This window comes from Myotis myotis, unplaced genomic scaffold (genome assembly GCF_014108235.1).
Source record: "Myotis myotis isolate mMyoMyo1 unplaced genomic scaffold, mMyoMyo1.p scaffold_m19_p_5, whole genome shotgun sequence".
In the NCBI taxonomy this organism is placed as follows: Eukaryota; Metazoa; Chordata; class Mammalia; order Chiroptera; family Vespertilionidae; genus Myotis; species Myotis myotis.
In genome coordinates, this window is record NW_023416357.1 from 108,767,534 (window position 1) to 108,786,138 (window position 18,605).

The 18,605-nt window shown below is 52.1% G+C and overlaps 1 protein-coding gene and 1 pseudogene across 5 annotated transcripts in view; both read right to left on the bottom strand.

Moving 5' to 3' along the window:
* Positions 1-10,854: 10,854 nt before the first annotated feature.
* Positions 10,855-12,771, bottom strand: LOC118655690 (annotated as a pseudogene).
* Positions 12,772-12,918: 147 nt separating this feature from the next.
* EEF2K (eukaryotic elongation factor 2 kinase) overlaps positions 12,919-18,605 on the bottom strand; it is a 56,990-nt gene continuing 51,303 nt past the window's right edge. For all 5 annotated transcript variants that reach the window (XR_004967350.1, XM_036307802.1, XM_036307800.1 and 2 more), the window contains 2 exons: positions 16,533-16,711; positions 12,919-15,270 (listed from right to left, as the gene is read on the bottom strand). Coding sequence is in view for 4 of the 5 variants with exons in the window: in XM_036307802.1 (XP_036163695.1) it covers positions 15,161-15,270; positions 16,533-16,711 (289 nt within the window). In the remaining variant the exon portion in view is untranslated. The remainder of the gene's footprint in view (positions 15,271-16,532; positions 16,712-18,605) is intronic.

Consider the following 18,605-nt stretch of genomic DNA (forward strand, 5'->3'; position numbering starts at 1 on the left):
CGGCCCACAGAGAACAGACAGAACAACACACCTGAGCCACGGCCCACAGAGAACAGACAGATCCACACACCTGAGCCACGGCCCACAGAGAACAGACAGATCAACACACCTGAGCACCGGCCCACAGAGAACAGACAGAACAACACACCTGAGCCACGGCCCACAGAGAACAGACAGATCCACACACCTGAGCACCGGCCCACAGAGAACAGACAGATCCACACACCTGAGCACCGGCCCACAGAGAACAGACAGATCAACACACCTGAGCACCGGCCCACAGAGAACAGACAGATCCACACACCTGAGCACCGGCCCACAGAGAACAGACAGATCCACACACCTGAGCACCGGCCCACAGAGAACAGACAGAACAACACACCTGAGCACCGGCCCACAGAGAACAGACAGATCCACACACCTGAGCCACGGCCCACAGAGAACAGACAGATCCACACACCTGAGCACCGGCCCACAGAGAACAGACAGATCAACACACCTGAGCACCGGCCCACAGAGAACAGACAGATCAACACACCTGAGCACCGGCCTACAGAGAACAGACAGATCCACACACCTGAGCACCGGCCCACAGAGAACAGACAGATCTACACACCTGAGCACCGGCCCACAGAGAACAGACAGATCAACACACCTGAGCACCGGCCCACAGAGAACAGACAGATCCACACACCTGAGCACCGGCCCACAGAGAACAGACAGATCCACACACCTGAGCACCGGCCCACAGAGAACAGACAGATCTACACACCTGAGCACCGGCCCACAGAGGGCAGACAGATCAACACACCTGAGCACCGGCCCACAGAGAACAGACAGATCAACACACCTGAGCACCGGCCCACAGAGAACAGACAGATCAACACACACCTGAGCACCGGCCCACAGAGAACAGACAGATCCACACACCTGAGCACCGGCCCACAGAGAACAGACAGATCCACACACCTGAGCACCGGCCCACAGAGAACAGACAGATCCACACACCTGAGCACCGGCCCACAGAGAACAGACAGATCCACACACCTGAGCACCGGCCCACAGAGAACAGACAGATCCACACACCTGAGCACCGGCCCACAGAGAACAGACAGATCCACACACCTGAGCACCGGCCCACAGAGAACAGACAGATCCACACACCTGAGCTACGGCCCACAGAGAACAGACAGAACAACACACCTGAGCCACGGCCCACAGAGAACAGACAGAGCCACACACCTGAGCACCGGCCCACAGAGAACAGACAGATCCACACACCTGAGCACCGGCCCACAGAGAGCAGACAGATCAACACACCTGAGCACCAGCCCACAGAGAACAGACAGATCCACACACCTGAGCACCGGCTCACATAGAACAGACAGATCTACACACCTGAGCACCGGCCCACAGAGAACAGACAGATAAACACACCTGAGCACCGGCCCACAGAGAGCAGACAGATCAACACACCTGAGCCACGGCCCACAGAGAACAGACAGATCCACACACCTGAGCACCGGCCCACAGAGAGCAGACAGATCCACACACCTGAGCACCGGCCCACAGAGAACAGACAGATCAACACACCTGAGCCACGGCCCACAGAGAACAGACAGATCCACACACCTGAGCCACGGCCCACAGAGAACAGACAGATCAACACACCTGAGCACCGGCCCACAGAGAGCAGACAGATCAACACACCTGAGCCACGGCCCACAGAGAACAGACAGATCCACACACCTGAGCAACGGCCCACAGAGAACAGACAGATCAACACACCTGAGCACTGGCCCACAGAGAACAGACAGATCCACACACCTGAGCACCGGCCCACAGAGAACAGACAGATCAACACACCTGAGCCACGGCCCACAGAGAACAGACAGATCAACACACCAGAGCACCGGCCCACAGAGAACAGACAGATCCACACACCTGAGCCACGGCCCACAGAGAACAGACAGATCCACACACCTGAGCCACGGCCCACAGAGAACAGACAGATCCACACACCTGAGCACCGGCCCACAGAGAGCAGACAGATCAACACACCTGAGCAACGGCCCACAGAGAACAGACAGATCCACACACCTGAGCCACGGCCCACAGAGAACAGACAGATCCACACACCTGAGCACCGGCCCACAGAGAACAGACAGAGCCACACACCTGAGCACCGGCCCACAGAGAACAGACAGAGCCACACACCTGAGCACCGGCCCACAGAGAACAGACAGATCAACACACCTGAGCCCCGGCCCACAGAGAACAGACAGAACAACACACCTGAGCTCCGGCCCACAGAGAACAGACAGATCCACACACCTGAGCCACGGCCCACAGAGAACAGACAGATCCACACACCTGAGCCACGGCCCACAGAGAACAGACAGAACAACACACCTGAGCAACAGGCCCACAAAGAACAGACAGATCAACACTCCTGAGCACCGGCCCACAGAGAACAGACAGAACAACACACCTGAGCACCGGCCCACAGAGAACAGACAGAACAACACACCTGAGCACCGGCCCACAGAGAACAGACAGATCCACACACCTGAGCACCGGCCCACAGAGAACAGACAGATCAACACACCTGAGCACCGGCCCACAGAGAACAGACGGATCCACACACCTGAGCACCGGCCCACAGAGAACAGACAGATCAACACACCTGAGCACCGGCCCACAGAGAACAGACGGATCCACACACCTGAGCACCGGCCCACAGAGAACAGACAGAACAACACACCTGAGCACCGTCCCACAGAGAACAGACAGATCAACACACCTGAGCCACGGCCCACAGAGCACAGACAGATCAACACACCTGAGCCACGGCCCACAGAGAACAGACAGATAAACACACCTGAGCACCGGCCCACAGAGAACAGACAGAGCCACACACCTGAGCACCGGCCACAGAGAACAGACAGAGCCACACACCTGAGCACCGGCCCACAGAGAACAGACAGATCAACACACCTGAGCACCGGCCCACAGAGAACAGACAGAACAACACACCTGAGCTCCGGCCCACAGAGAACAGACAGAGCCACACACCTGAGCCACGGCCCACAGAGAACAGACAGATCAACACACCTGAGCCACGGCCCACAGAGAACAGACAGAACAACACACCTGAGCAACAGGCCCACAAAGAACAGACAGAACAACACACCTGAGCACCGGCCCACAGAGAACAGACAGAACAACACACCTGAGCACCGGCCCACAGAGAACAGACAGATCCACACACCTGAGCACCGGCCCACAGAGAACAGACAGATCAACACACCTGAGCACCGGCCCACAGAGAACAGACAGATCAACACACCTGAGCCACGGCCCACAGAGAACAGACATATCAACACACCTGAGCCACGGCCCACAGAGAACAGACAGATCCACACACCTGAGCACCGGCCCACAGAGAACAGACAGAACAACACACCTGAGCACCGGCCCACAGAGAACAGACGGATCCACACACCTGAGCACCGGCCCACAGAGACAGACGGATCCACACACCTGAGCACCGGCCCACAGAGAACAGACAGATCAACACACCTGAGCACCGGCCCACAGAGAACAGACAGAACAACACACCTGAGCCACGGCCCACAGCGAACAGACAGATCCACACACCTGAGCACCGGCCCACAGAGAACAGACAGATCCACACACCTGAGCACCGGCCCACAGAGAACAGACAGATCCACACACCTGAGCACCGGCCCACAGAGAACAGACAGAACAACACACCTGAGCACCGGCCCACAGAGAACAGACAGAGCCACACACCTGAGCACTGGCCCACAGAGAACAGACACACACCTGAGCACCGGCCCACAGAGAACAGACAGACAACACACCTGAGCACGGCCCACAGAGAACAGACAGATCCACACACCTGAGCCACGGCCCACAGAGAACAGACAGATCCACACACCTGAGCACCGGCCCACAGAGAACAGACAGATCAACACACCTGAGCACCGGCCCACAGAGAACAGACAGAACAACACACCTGAGCACCGGCCCACAGAGAACAGACAGAACAACACACCTGAGCACCGGCCCACAGAGAACAGACAGATCCACACACCTGAGCACGGCCCACAGAGAACAGACAGATCACACACCTGAGCACCGGCCCACAGAGAACAGACAGATCAACACACCTGAGCACCGGCCCACAGAGAACAGACAGATCAACACACCAGAGCACCGGCCACAGAGAACAGACAGATCAACACACCTGAGCACCGGCCCACAGAGAACAGACAGATCAACACACCTGAGCCCGGCCCACAGAGAACAGACAGATCCACACACCTGAGCCACGGCCCACAGAGAACAGACAGATCAACACACCTGAGCACCGGCCCACAGAGAACAGACAGATCAACACACCTGAGCCACGGCCCACAGAGAACAGATCCACACACCTGAGCACCGGCCCACAGAGAACAGACAGAACAACACACCTGAGCACCGGCCCACAGAGAACAGACAGATCCACACACCTGAGCCACGGCCCACAGAGAACAGACAGATCCACACACCTGAGCACCGGCCCACAGAGAACAGACAGATCCACACACCTGAGCACCGGCCCACAGAGAACAGACAGAACAACACACCTGAGCACCGGCCACAGAGCACAGACAGATCAACACACCTGAGCCACGGCCCACAGAGAACAGACAGATCCACACACCTGAGCCACGGCCCACAGAGAACAGACAGATCAACACACCAGAGCACCGGCCCACAGTGAACAGACAGATCCACACACCTGAGCCACGGCCCACAGAGAACAGACAGATCTACACACCTGAGCCACGGCCCACAGAGCACAGACAGATCAACACACCTGAGCCACGGCCCACAGAGAACAGACAGATCTACACACCTGAGCCACGGCCCACAGAGAGCAGACAGATCAACACACCTGAGCCACGGCCCACAGAGAACAGACAGATCTACACACCTGAGCACCGGCCCACAGAGAACAGACAGATCCACACACCTGAGCACCGGCCCACAGAGAGCAGACAGATCCACACACCTGAGCACCGGCCCACAGAGAGCAGACAGATCAACACACCTGAGCCACGGCCCACAGAGAACAGACAGATCCACACACCTGAGCCACGGCCCACAGAGAACAGACAGATCAACACACCTGAGCACTGGCCCACAGAGAGCAGACAGATCAACACACCTGAGCCACGGCCCACAGAGAACAGACAGATCCACACACCTGAGCCACGGCCCACAGAGAACAGACAGATCAACACACCTGAGCACCTGGCCCACAGAGAACAGACAGATCCACACACCTGAGCACCGGCCCACAGAGAGCAGACAGATCAACACACCTGAGCCACGGCCCACAGAGAACAGACAGATCAACACACCAGAGCACCGGCCCACAGAGAACAGACAGATCCACACACCTGAGCCACGGCCCACAGAGAACAGACAGATCCACACACCTGAGCCACGGCCCACAGAGAACAGACAGATCCACACACCTGAGCACCGGCCCACAGAGAGCAGACAGATCAACACACCTGAGCCACGGCCCACAGAGAACAGACAGATCCACACACCTGAGCCACGGCCCACAGAGAACAGACAGATCAACACACCTGAGCACCAGCCCACAGAGAACAGACAGAACAACACACCTGAGCCACGGCCCACAGAGAACAGACAGATCCACACACCTGAGCCACGGCCCACAGAGAACAGACAGATCAACACACCTGAGCACCGGCCCACAGAGAACAGACAGATCCACACACCTGAGCACCGGCCCACAGAGAACAGACAGAACAACACACCTGAGCACCGGCCCACAGAGAACAGACAGATCAACACACCTGAGCACGGCCACAGAGAACATACAGATCACACACCTGAGCACCGGCCCACAGAGAACAGACAGATCAACACACCTGAGCACCGGCCCACAGAGAACAGACAGATCAACACACCTGAGCCACGGCCCACAGAGAACAGACAGATCCACACACCTGAGCACCGGCCACAGAGAACAGACAGAGCCACCACCTGAGCACCGGCCCACAGAGAACAGACAGATCCACACACCTGAGCCACGCCCACAGAGAACAGACAGATCTACACACCTGAGCCACGGCCCACAGAGAACAGACAGATCAACACACCAGAGCACCGGCCCACAGAGAACAGACAGATCAACACACCTGAGCTACGGCCCACAGAGAACAGACAGATCCACACACCTGAGCACCGGCCCACAGAGAACAGACAGATCAACACACCTGAGCACGGCCCACAGAGAACAGACAGATCCACACACCTAGCACCGGCCCACAGAGAACAGACAGATCCACACACCTGAGCTACGGCCCACAGAGAACAGACAGATCCACACACCTGAGCCCCGGCCCACAGAGAACAGACAGATCTACACACCTGAGCCACGGCCCACAGAGAACAGACAGATCAACACACCTGAGCCACGGCCCACAGAGAACAGACAGATCAACACACCTGAGCACCGGCCCACAGAGAACAGACAGATCCACACACCTGAGCTACGGCCCACAGAGAACAGACAGATCCACACACCTGAGCCCCGGCCCACAGAGAACAGACAGATCTACACACCTGAGCCACGGCCCACAGAGAACTGACAGATCAACACACCTGAGCTACGGCCCACAGAGAACAGACAGATCTACACACCTGAGCCACGGCCCACAGAGAACAGACAGATCCACACACCTGAGCACCAGCCCACAGAGAACAGACAGATGAAAAGTAAGAACAGTCCTGACCTTTGAGTTACCCAGAAATGAGTAACAGGAGGATGAGTAGCTTGGCTAAAACTACGCAATGAGCTCTTGTAACTTGGCCTTGCTCGCTATGGGAACCTGAGCACGGATGTGGTTGTCCCCTTTAAACATTGGACTCTGCAGATGGTCGGGGCCGCTTCTCTCTCGGGCTTCCCGAGTGGAGGCGCGGACACTGGCCAGTCAGTAAGGCTCTAGATTTTAATCCGTCTGGAGCTCTGGTCATTCTGTCGCTCGTGCTCCACGACAAAGCCTTGGGTCCACCACCCACAGTCAAGACAAGCACTACCTGAGAGGACTTAGATTTTGCTGCTGCTGCTGTACTGCAAGGGAAAGCTGGGCCCGCACTTCTGAGGGAGATTTTAAATTCCTCTTTCGGAAACGAGCTGTGCCTTTCAGAACTAAGTGACGATGTTACTTCTCATTTTATGAGTTTTTGACAATTGTTATGCTTTATGCCCACGCTTGGACTGATAAGACCTTTGTCCACACTTCCCAGACAGTGGCTTCCTGGGCAAACTTATTCCAGTGTGTGGTGTGTCATCAGGATTAGATTATGGGGATCCTTTACTCTCCCAGTTTCTGATTTCACTACAATCCCCCCTGCACTACCAGTTTTGCGCCTCACCAAGCACTTGTTTGTCTGCACAGTAGGTCTCACTTTTGAAGCCCATCTGTAACACCACCTCCTGAAATACGAAGCAACCTTCCAGCTCCACTGGCTCAGCAGTGCCAACCTCTACACGCCACACATGCCACCTTCCAAAGAAAGCAATCTGTCTCCCGCATGTAAAGAACTTCCCTCCATTCTTTTCCCTTTAGTAGATAGCAAGAACCTCTGGACCTGGAGATAGGTCAGTCTTAACAGCAGGAGAAACTACAGAAGATGAGACCTCCACCCATTTACTCTTATAAGATTACAAGGGTCCAGTGTTTTCAAGGGTCCAGTGTTTTATTTTATTTTATTTAAAAATATATTTTATTGATTTTTTTACAGAGAGGAAGGGAGAGGGATAGAGAGTTAGAAACATCGACCAGCCGCCTCCTGCACACCCCCTACTAGGGATGTGCTCGCAAGATACATGCCCTTGACCAGAATCAAACCTGGGACCCTTGAGTCCACAGGCCAGCGCTCTATCCACTGTGCCAAACTGGTTAGGGCAAGGGTCCAGTGTTTTAAAGGGTGAATTGTTAATATAGACCAGTGATGGCGAACCTTTTGAGCTCAGTGTATCAGCATTTTGAAAAACCCTAACTTAACTCTGGTTCCGTGTCACATATAGAAATTTTTTGATATTTGCAACCATAGTAAAACAAAGACTTATATTTTTGATATTTATTTTATATACTCAAATGCCATTTAACAAAGAAAAATCAACCAAAAAAATGAGTTCGCGTGTCATAGGTTCGCCATCACTGATATAGACAGTCAGGAAGTGCCGGGGAGTCTCCCCCATTGGCCAAGATGGTGCCGGGGGAGGGGCTTACACTGAGCATGCCAAAACCTGGAAAGATGAATGATCTGGCCCTGAGCATGCCAAAGCTAGAAAGATGGATAGAAAAAAAGCCTTCCCCTACCTATTACTATAAGAATGATGGGCTTGAGCAGGAAGGGGGATGGTCTTTGAGATGGGAGTCCACCATTCTCCCAGGTCAGGGCGCCTGAATAAATCTCTTTCCTTCTGCACCAGCACCTGTCTCCCGAATTTGGCTTTCCTTATGGCAAGCAGCTGAACCTGTTTTTCAGTTACAGCTTCAGCTTCTTGGAAGACATTTTTCCCAAAGCCTCCTGGTAGGGGCGGTAAACTCTACTTTTACAGCATCACCCTTCACCCTCATCTGGGAACTGACTTGGCCTCATTTTTTGTTGTTGTTGCTATTCCCCTCATACTCTCCCCCCATCTTTTTTATCCTCACCTGAGGACATATTTTTATTGATTTTTTTTTTTTTAGAGGGAAAGGAAGGGAGAGGGAGAGAGGGAGAAACATAGATGTGAGAGAGGAACATTGATTGATTGCCTCCTGTACACACCCCAAATGATAACTGAACCCGCAACCTAGGTATGTCCCCTGACTGGGAATCAAACCCACAACCTTTCCTTTTGGTGTACAGAATGATGCTCCCACCAACTGAGCCACCCAGCCAGGGTGATACTTTTGACAGAGCAAATCCTCCAGTATCTTCTGGAGAAAGCGTACATGAGAGATTAGATTACATGTCTGAAAATGTCTTTATTCTACTCTTATACTTGATTAACAGTTTGAACTTAACGTTGTAGACTAAAGAGCATTTCCCCCTGAACTTAGAAGGCGTCATCTTCCAACTTCCAAAGTTACTGTTGAAGTCATTCTGATTCTCCATCTTTTGTATAAAACTGGTTCTTACCTCTGGAAGCTCCCAGGATATTTTCCTTGTTCGTAGTTAATGTTCTGAAGTTTTGTGAAGATGAATCTTGGTATAGGTCAACTATCCATTGGCTATGTACTTGATGGGCCCTCTTATTCTGGGAACACACATCCTTTTTTCCAATAAATGTTTTTGTTTTTTTTAAATATATTTTATTGATTTTACAGAGAGGGAGAGAGATAGAGAGCCAGAAACATCGATGAGAGAGAAACATCGATCAGCTGCCTCCTGCACACCCTCCACTGGGGACGTGCCCGCAACCAAGGCACATGCCCCTGACTGGAATCGAACCTGGGACCTTTCAGTCCACAGGCCGACGCTCTATCCACTGAGCCAAACCGGTTACGGCTCCAATAAATGTTTTTGAATTTTTAAAAAGATTCTCTCCCCCCTCTAGTTCTCTGATCTTTCTCAAACTTAAAAATTAGGTTCTTGTTCCTAGACTTTCTTAAAAAGTTATTTTCTTTTGCCTGGCCAGTGTGGCTCAGTTGGTTGGAGCATTGGCCCATGCACCAGAGGGTGGCAGGTTCAAGTCCTGGTCAGGAGGCAGCTGATTGAGGTTTCTGTCTCGCATCCATGTTTCTCACTCTCTCCCTGGAAATCAATGGAAATGTGTCCTTGGGTGAGGATTAGAAAGAAAAAAAAAGTTACTTTCTTTTATTTTAACTGAGATTATTATACTTCTTTTTTCCCAATAGATACCATTTAACAATAAGAGCTCTAATTGTTTGAAATTGATTTAGCTTATAATGAGAAAATCTAAAATTGTGCATAAAGTCAGAAACGTAAGTACTGCATGTAGAAAGAAAGGGGCTCATAAAAGGAAAAAACAAACAGTCCCAAACAGACTGGTTCCTTTTGGTACCTTAAATACAGATAAGTATGTCAAGATAGAGACACCAAATCTTTTGGGAACGCTAATTATCCTATATAATAAAAGCTTAATATGCTAAGTGTCTGGTCAGCCATTCAACGAATCAAAGCATATGCTAATGATATGCTAAGGCCGCTCAACTGCTGACGTGCACTGACCACCAGGGGCAGATGCTCTAATTGGGGTCTGGCCAATCGGGACTGAGCGAGAGGGGCTGGATATGCTCTGGAGCCCTCCTGTGGTCCCTCCCCAGCTGGCCAACCTCCCGTGTCCCTCCTTGGCCCTGGTGCACCAGTGGGGTCCCTCGGCCTGGCCTGTGCCCTCTCACAATCCGGGCTGAGGGACCCCCACCCCCCAAGTGCACGATTTTCATGCACTGGGTCTCTAGTATTACAGTAAAAGTGCTTGTTTACTTTTGCACAGTGGTAGGACTGTTCATTTTTTTTTTTTTTAATTGATTTTTTACAGAGAGGAAGGGAGAGGGATAGAGAGTTAGAAACATCGATGAGAGAGAAACATCGATCAGCTGCTTCCTGCACATCTCCTACTGGGGATGTGCCCGCAACCCAGGTACATGCCCTTGACCGGAATCGAACCCGGGACCCTTCAGTCCGCAGGCCGACGCTCTATCCACTGAGCCAAACCGGTTTCGGCAGGACTGTTCATTTTAACACGTCTGCTAACAGGAGACATCTGAATTTGAGACCAGATGGGAAGAAACCACTTTATTTGTAATATACAAAATGGAACTTAATACATATGCGAAAACAAATATATACTGCAAGCCACTTCTCTGGGTTCTACCAGTGTCCACTTTGTCTAGGTTACATGGTTACCCCAGAGACTAGAAACACGAATAGCACGCACAAATCCACTCAGAGAATATGCATATTCTGCCCCGCCCCCAAGTTGCATATACTTGTGTAAACATTTGCTGATTGGTAAAAGATGTCCAGCACTGCAAACAAATGTGCAGGGGTCGGGGTGGGAAGAAATGAAGTCACTGAAACAGCAAAAAGGTAGTTTACCTGGCTGGGTCATCAAGGTGGCGTTCAATAAATTCCCACAGTGCCTCGAATGAGGGGGAGGGAAGAGGAATATTCAGACGCAATGGTGTTTGTTTTTCCCCTTCTAACATTAATAAAACCTTTACTTTTTTTTTTTTAATTGATTGATTTTACAGAGATAGGAAAGGAGAAAGAAAGGGAGAGAAACATCAATTTGTTACCTCACTTATTTATACATTCATTGGTTAATTCTTGTATGTGCCCTGACTGGGAATTGAACCTGCAACCTTGGTGTATCGGGAGTTGCTCTAACCAAGAGAACTACCCGACCAGGGCCAAGCCCCTCCACACTCTTTCCCACCGGTAGTAAAACTGAAAAGGATTTCACAGACCAGTTTAAGTTTAAATTTTCTTTTCCGAGTCCTCTGAATAACAGCAGCTCTCAAAACCCTACTCCAGCTTAGCGGCTAACCAGCAGTGTCACTGTGAAGATTCTACCTTTCAGAACTTCAGTTTCTCCATCTGTGATTGGAAGCCCCAGATGACATCCCCAACTCTGCTTATCTAATCTCCCAGACCTTCATCTGTTTCTTCATTGAAGATAGTCTGGTATTTTCCAGTGGGACTGGACTGTCCTGGGTATTTGTAGTGGTGGTGGGGGGGAGAGGGGACAGGGGACTGTTGCTTGCATGCTCAGCATTTGTGGAAAAAGGAGATGCCCTAGCCAGCTTTAGAAGGCACAAAACTAGGTTTGTTGTTGTTGTGTGTGTGTGTTCTTAGTGATAGTCAGGTCTTTAAGAATCTCATCTGCCAACTGAGCATTTCCCACCAACACAGGGAGCAGAAACCTTCACAGGCTTCAACCCTTTGCTCAGGCGCAGCCTTTGTGGGAGCCCTAGCAGCAGCCAGTGCTGTCTTATTAGGCGCTTGCTTAGCCTTTTTTGCTTCCTTGGCAGCCCTGATAGCTTGTTCTCGTTGAGCTTTCCTAACTTCAGGTTTCTGGTTCCTCTTGGCCATTATATCAGCAAGAGATGCACCAGTGATGGCCCTCTGGAATCTGACTGCACGGCGGGTCTTTTCTTTTGAATTTCTTCCGACTGTCCGTTTTTGTGCTTTCTTCCATAGAGGACAGTCCAGTTTATCTGCCTAGGATTCCTCTTGGAAAGGAATGCCGACTCGCATTTTGCATTAAGAAACGGGAAAACCTTCCCATCGGTCCTGGCGTAGCACCGCCCGTGTCCAGGGTAGATCTTGTAACTGAAACCGCAGAGCTCGACCTTTTTCATGGCTGCGGCCGCCGGAGCGCAGGAAAGATGGTGAAGAGCACAAAACTAGGTTTTGAAGATGAAGTAAAGTCTTCTTCTGGCTCAGGAGGATCTCAACATCCTACTGATCATTTCACTCTCAATGGTCCTTAGAGAAGCATTTGCTTAACTCTACACCCAGGCCATCGCGACCTCCAGGAGGAGAGGGCACCACCTTCGACATTAAGGCCATGTGGGCGGGTGGGTGGAGATGCAGGGGTGGTGGTTCAAGCCACTCCAAACACTGCATCATTAACTGCATGGAAGACCAGAGCTGCGAAGAGTGAGTGCAGTGACCGGCCCTCCTTTGTTCAGTTACTGAGTGCCTACTCTGTGCCAAGGCGCGGTGTGTTTGAGCCCTGGAGGTCAGAAAACTGCGAGAGCTCATGCCCAGAGCTTAACACAGTAGGTCTCAATCAAGGGTTAGAGCAGAGGTGGAAAACTATAGCCCAGGCGAGCCATCTGCTTTCAAAATAAAGTTTTATTGGAACACCAGCCACGCCCATTCACTCAAGAATTGTTTATGGCTGCTTCTGCTCTACCATAGCAGGGCTGAGCCCTGAAGAGCATACGGCCTAAAATATTTACTATCTGGCCCTTTACAAACGTTTGTGGATCCCAGTGTTAAAGGAAAGCACTAACGCATAACTAAGAACTGAGAGAGGTGATCAGGGAACAAATGGTTTGCAAATGAAGTCTAAGAGAGGGTGGGGGGCTGGCTGAATTAACGACAACAAAGGAGCATGGATTATATGAGGCTTGATTACTCTGAAGAGATAAGTCACAGTAAAATTGCTTGGGACTTAGATTTAACATATGCAATTTAACTGCATGCAACTGGTTTAAAACAAAAACTACTACTTGATCTGCTGCAAGTGGAAAAAGAGCTATCGGCCCCAGCTTCTAAAGGGAACTGGCCGTGACAAGCCCACATGCAAACGAGGGATAGCCACTTAGAGGTCCGCCCAAGGACTGACCCAGTGGTCTTGGCTCTGCTTGGCTTTTCCTCCCGGGCACACTCTGGCTTTTGAAACCAGCTGCACAGGTTCACAGCTCCACAGCAAGGCCCTCTTTCAATGAGAAGGTCAGAATGGTTTGTATGTCACACTCTGTGTTTTAAACAAATAAAGAGAAGCTCCTTAATCACTTGGAGTTCATCAAATCAGACTGTTTTCTTTGCTATCTGAAATACAAACTGAAATCATTCTGATATTAATTGAATTCTTTTTTTATGTCTTAATCCTCACCCGAGGATATTTTTTAATTGGTTTGTTGGAGTGGAAGGGAGGGAAACAGAGAGGGAAACATCAATGTGAGAGAAACACATCGATTGGGTGCCTCCCGAAAATGCCCCCACCTGGCCGAGGATCAAGCCTACAACCAAGGTATGTGCCCTTGACCAGAGCCAAACCCAGGACGCTTCAGACTGAGGGCTGATGCTCTATCCACTGAGCCAAACCAGCGAGGGCTGAAATCTTTCTTTTTTTCTGCTTCCCGATAACCCTCAAAAACAATGGCAAGTGCTCATGCCAAGTGGCACAGCCTTAGCCATCCTCTGCAGGCTTTCCCATGTCAACGCTGCTCGTCCAGCAGCTTCCCACTCTCGGGCTGGGGGAGTGAACTACGGGTCAGGCTGAAATCTTTCTGAAGAAAAAGCTCATTATGTACAATTAGCCATAGCCTGGCCGTGTGGAAACTGGTCAATGAGTGTTTATAGTTAGTTCTTGCCGCCTCGCTCTCCAACGTGGCAGATAAATCTGAAGTGCTGCTGCTGCAAGCACCTGCTGGGAGTGACCGGAAAGCAGGCTCGCTTCAAGCAGAAGTTGCCAAGGACAGGGCTGGACATCAGCTGCCGAGAGAACACGAGGGGATCCTGTGCCAGGGCGGCGGGAGCCACTGTGGGTGCTGCCCGAGATGCAGAGTACATGCCGCTTGGAGGGAGGGCTTGGCCACGCCGGGCCACGGTCCCTCCCTGTGGGAGCCTTAGGCACACCCCCCCCCCCCACACGCGCTGACGAGCGCTCAGAGGCAGGAAAGCGTGTGTACAAACCACACCTGTTTGAAGAGCCCCTGTAGAAACCATGCTTCAAAATGGAATTCGGCTGTATTCCAGAAAATCAGTTGCATTTCAGGAAGGAAATTAAACTAAAAGGTAGAAAACAGTCCTTGTGCGGGTCCTCCCCCTCCCATGGCAGAAGAGGGCCTGGGCGTTGTACCATCTCACTTGCATGGAGCAACGCCATGCATGCTTCCAAGTGCTGAGAAGAGAGGCTGTGCCCTACGCTGGGACCGTACGCCCCCACGGAGAGTTCACAGGGCGTTCACAGGCAGCAACACATTCCTCATCCGACCCAGGACACAGGTCTGTGGGCCCGAGATTGCAGTCCAGCCTGAAAATGCTGGGGAGCAAAGTCCTAAGATTTTCCAAAAGCACTTTCTAGCATCTTGTGACAAAACAAAAGAACCTCAAATCCATATGCCGGTTCATTAGGCTGCTTTTTCAATCCCCACGCCCCCAAAACACCACCCTGGGGACAGCTATGTGTCTTTGCTGATAGCAAAGACGTTTTTATGAGTCAAAGAATGACGTACAAAAGTTGATGTAAACACACTAAAAATACCCCAAATAGCCCCTAGATGAGTTGGTGGGTCTTTTCCCCTCTAGCCCTTGTGTGGGCACTGGCCCAGGTGATCTTCCTGGCGCGTTACTCCTCCATCTGGGCCCAGGCCTCCTCCGCCTTCTGGTAGTACTGGTTGGCCAGCCGGCCCTTCAGGGCTTCCATCGCTGCCTCGGCTGCCTGCGTATACAAGTCGCCTGAAAGACAGCAAAGTGGGCCACAAACAAATGAGCCACCTGGTGTTTTTGCCAGCCCAGTATCCCCTCCCCTCCCTGGGAACAGCACCCCAAATATTACTAACTCCCTCTCCCTCCACAGGACCTGGGTGGGGCTCTGGGAGGTCATGCGATCAGAGTCTGGCCAAACAAAGTACCCTCCTCATTCCCCACCAGGCCGCAGAGATTGGCCCAGACTGAGGCACAGCCAATCAGAGGAAGCCATCTCAATGACTGGCATGAGGGCTGGGGGGTGCTTCCATCTGAGCCAATGAGAAGCAGGCTGAGGCCTTTGCAGGGCCATTTGGAGAAGGTATGCAAGGGGAAGAAACAAAGATTAGAAATGGCCCCATGTCAGTTCTGGACAGGTTTGGCCACCAAGTGAATTTGTGCCACATGAACAAAAACTGTTTTTTCAGAGCTTCTGAGATTTAGAAATTCCAAATAAGGAATTACAGAATCGCTTATTTTTTATACACCCTTAACATTTTTTTTAAACTTGGTCTCAACCCCATACCTGTGAAATAAGAGAAATAAGGAGTTCAGTATGTTTATTATGTAACAGAAAAAATATCTAATGTGTGCGCCAACTGCTGAACGGATACACAGAATATAGCACCTCTGTACAATGGAATATTATGAGGCAATAAGAAGGAATGAAGTACTAACACATGCTACAACACGGATGAACCTTGAAAGTATTATGCTCCATGAAAGAAGCCAGACACAAGAGCCACATATTGTATGATCCTCTCTTTATGAACTGTCCAGAGTAGGTAAATCCACACAAAAAGTAGGCTAGTGGTTTGCAGGAATGAAGGGGGGCAGGAGGCCACTGCTCCCGGGGACTGGCTCTCTCTGCGGCGAGTGGAAGTATTCTGGACTGAGATAGTCGGGATGGTTGCTCAACATCGTGAAGGTACTAAACACCACTGAACTTGTACACTTTAAAATGGTGAATTTTAGGTGATGAAAATGTCGGTTCAATTGATTTTTAATAGTAAAAATAACCCCAACACCCTAAAACCCGAGCCCCTGATATATAACCATTAAAATGAAAATGCTCATCTGCACACCAGCTCCATGAAGCCCCCCTAAGCCCGCGCCTGTGGGTCCAGCCTGGCAGAATGAGGGCCTGTGCATCTGAAAGAGGAGCCGCATGCAGCCTGTGTCTTGCCGGTGGGACAGGAATCATGCGCCTCCTGCCCGGCCCGCCCGCCTCAGGGGCAGGTCTCCCGACCTACCTGACCTCTGCGGGTCCTTCTGCAGCCGGAAGCCGCCCACAGACAGCATCTCGGCCTCCCTGGCCAGCAGCGTGTACCGGGGTTCGTCGTGCACCCCGTCGTACTCACCGCCCTCGTCACAGTCTGTTTTCTCCAGGGCAGTGCTGTACCAGTGCAGGGCCTCTGGCCAGTCTCGGGACCTTGCAGGGGATAGAGAGGAAAAGAGGGAGGTTACCACGGCAGCCGGGCAGGACGGAGAAGGCCAGCGGCGGGAGGAGCAGGTCCGGGGCCCCAGGGGGCCGCCACCTGAGAGTCCCGACTCAGCCCCAGAGGCCACCGCATCGAAGGGGCACCGTCCACACCTCAGGTTACACATCGATGAGAGCGCCGTCTCTCACTGTCCCTAACGGGGCTGGTGCATCCCACGGCTCTCCAGCAGGGGTGTGGGGCGTTTTCCAGTTTGAACACGATAGCACCCTGTGGGCCTGCAGTAGCAGTGGCTGGTACCAGCCAGTCTGTCCTATGACTGGGTAAGAGAGGAGGTGAATGGGTCCCCTGTGCCAAGGCCTCAAGGTCACGTGAGAATGGTCACCTTGTGGCCCACCTCACGCTGGGCCTGTGCAGCCGGCACCGGGCAGGCTTCCGGGGAGGAGCCGGCTCCCTCTCTGCTCGGCCCCTCTGGCCTCAGCTCTTTCTCCTGCTGCAGCACGTGAATGGCCAAACCACGCAGGTTCTAAGCAAATCTAAACACACAAGACCGAGCAGGCAGGGTAGCAGCTTTCCCTTTGGGCGCACTAACTGTATCCGGGCACGTGAGCATTCACAGCATGCCGGCAAAGAGCAGAGAGACGCCGTGAGAAGGCCTGTGGGTCTCATGAGCGTTCCGGAAAGCAGCTACCATGACTTGCTGTCCTCCCCTCCGGGTGCTCCCTGGCCTGGCTCAGCCCTGGTTTTAGCTCCTGCTAACCTCCCAATGCCAGGCTTTCTGTTCCGACACACCAGCTCCATCTGCCCCTTGCCGTTGCCCCTGCTGCTCTGTCAGCTGGGATGCCCACACTGGCTCCTCAGCTCTGTGCCTCTTCTTCAGAGACCCCGTCTCCAGACACCGTTTCCTACAATGGCCTCAGTCTGTTTACTCAACGCTGAGGACAGTTTCCCCGAAGACGCCAAAGGCCCAGAAAGGCAGGGCCCGCTGGTGGGTAAACATGCTGGCCAGGACGGCCTTCAGGAGCTAGTCTGACTCCACTTTATTTTACAGAAAAGGGAAATCTTCTGACAATTATTGGGACGTACCCACCAGACTGAGGTTTTGACATTTGTCTGGAAGCCACTAAACCATATTGCACCTCTTTAACCCCCCTGGTCTTGACCCTCCCTGGTCTTGACAGGCAAAGCAGATCTGCCCTGAAACTTGAATGAGGAAGAACGGAAGGGCCTAATATTTCCCGCCCCACCCACCCCACGACGCCACGCCCAGGGGTAGGTGCCCACCCTGCGTTGGAGTTTCCAATGACGTTTCCTCCCCTATTTGGGGGTAACCTCTGAGAAGGTGGAAATTTGGGCCTCCACGGGGCCTGCCTTACCCGAGTGGCCCTTAATTAACGCTCCCTGAATGGAAGAGGCTGGAGCAGCTTGGAATGAGGAAGAAGAATAAAAAAATGACTGTAGTAAAAGCTATATAAAAAAAACTTTGAAAAATTAAACTACATAAATATTAAAAGTCAATGTATCCCCAACCCCATAAACAGCGGTCACGGAGTGACCCTGCCCCCCCACATCGGTAGTAGTTATCTCTGAAGAAAATTTTAAGCCAGCTCATATGCCACAGAGTTACTAGCATCAACATCTGAAAAATTCTTTCAAATCAACAACAGAAACTATCATGTCAAAGAAAAAGGCAAAGTCATAAGAACACACAGGGCAAAGATCTGTCGGTGCCCGGCCCCAGCACCCGCCAGGCTGGGCTTCCCCGGCACGCTCGGTGGGCACCAGGCACACGGCGTCTGATCCGCACAGTCATGCGTGCCATTCTGTTCACCCCCCGTCCGTGACAGTGTCGTCCTGTGACAGGCCACTGCAGGAGGGGCCAGAGAC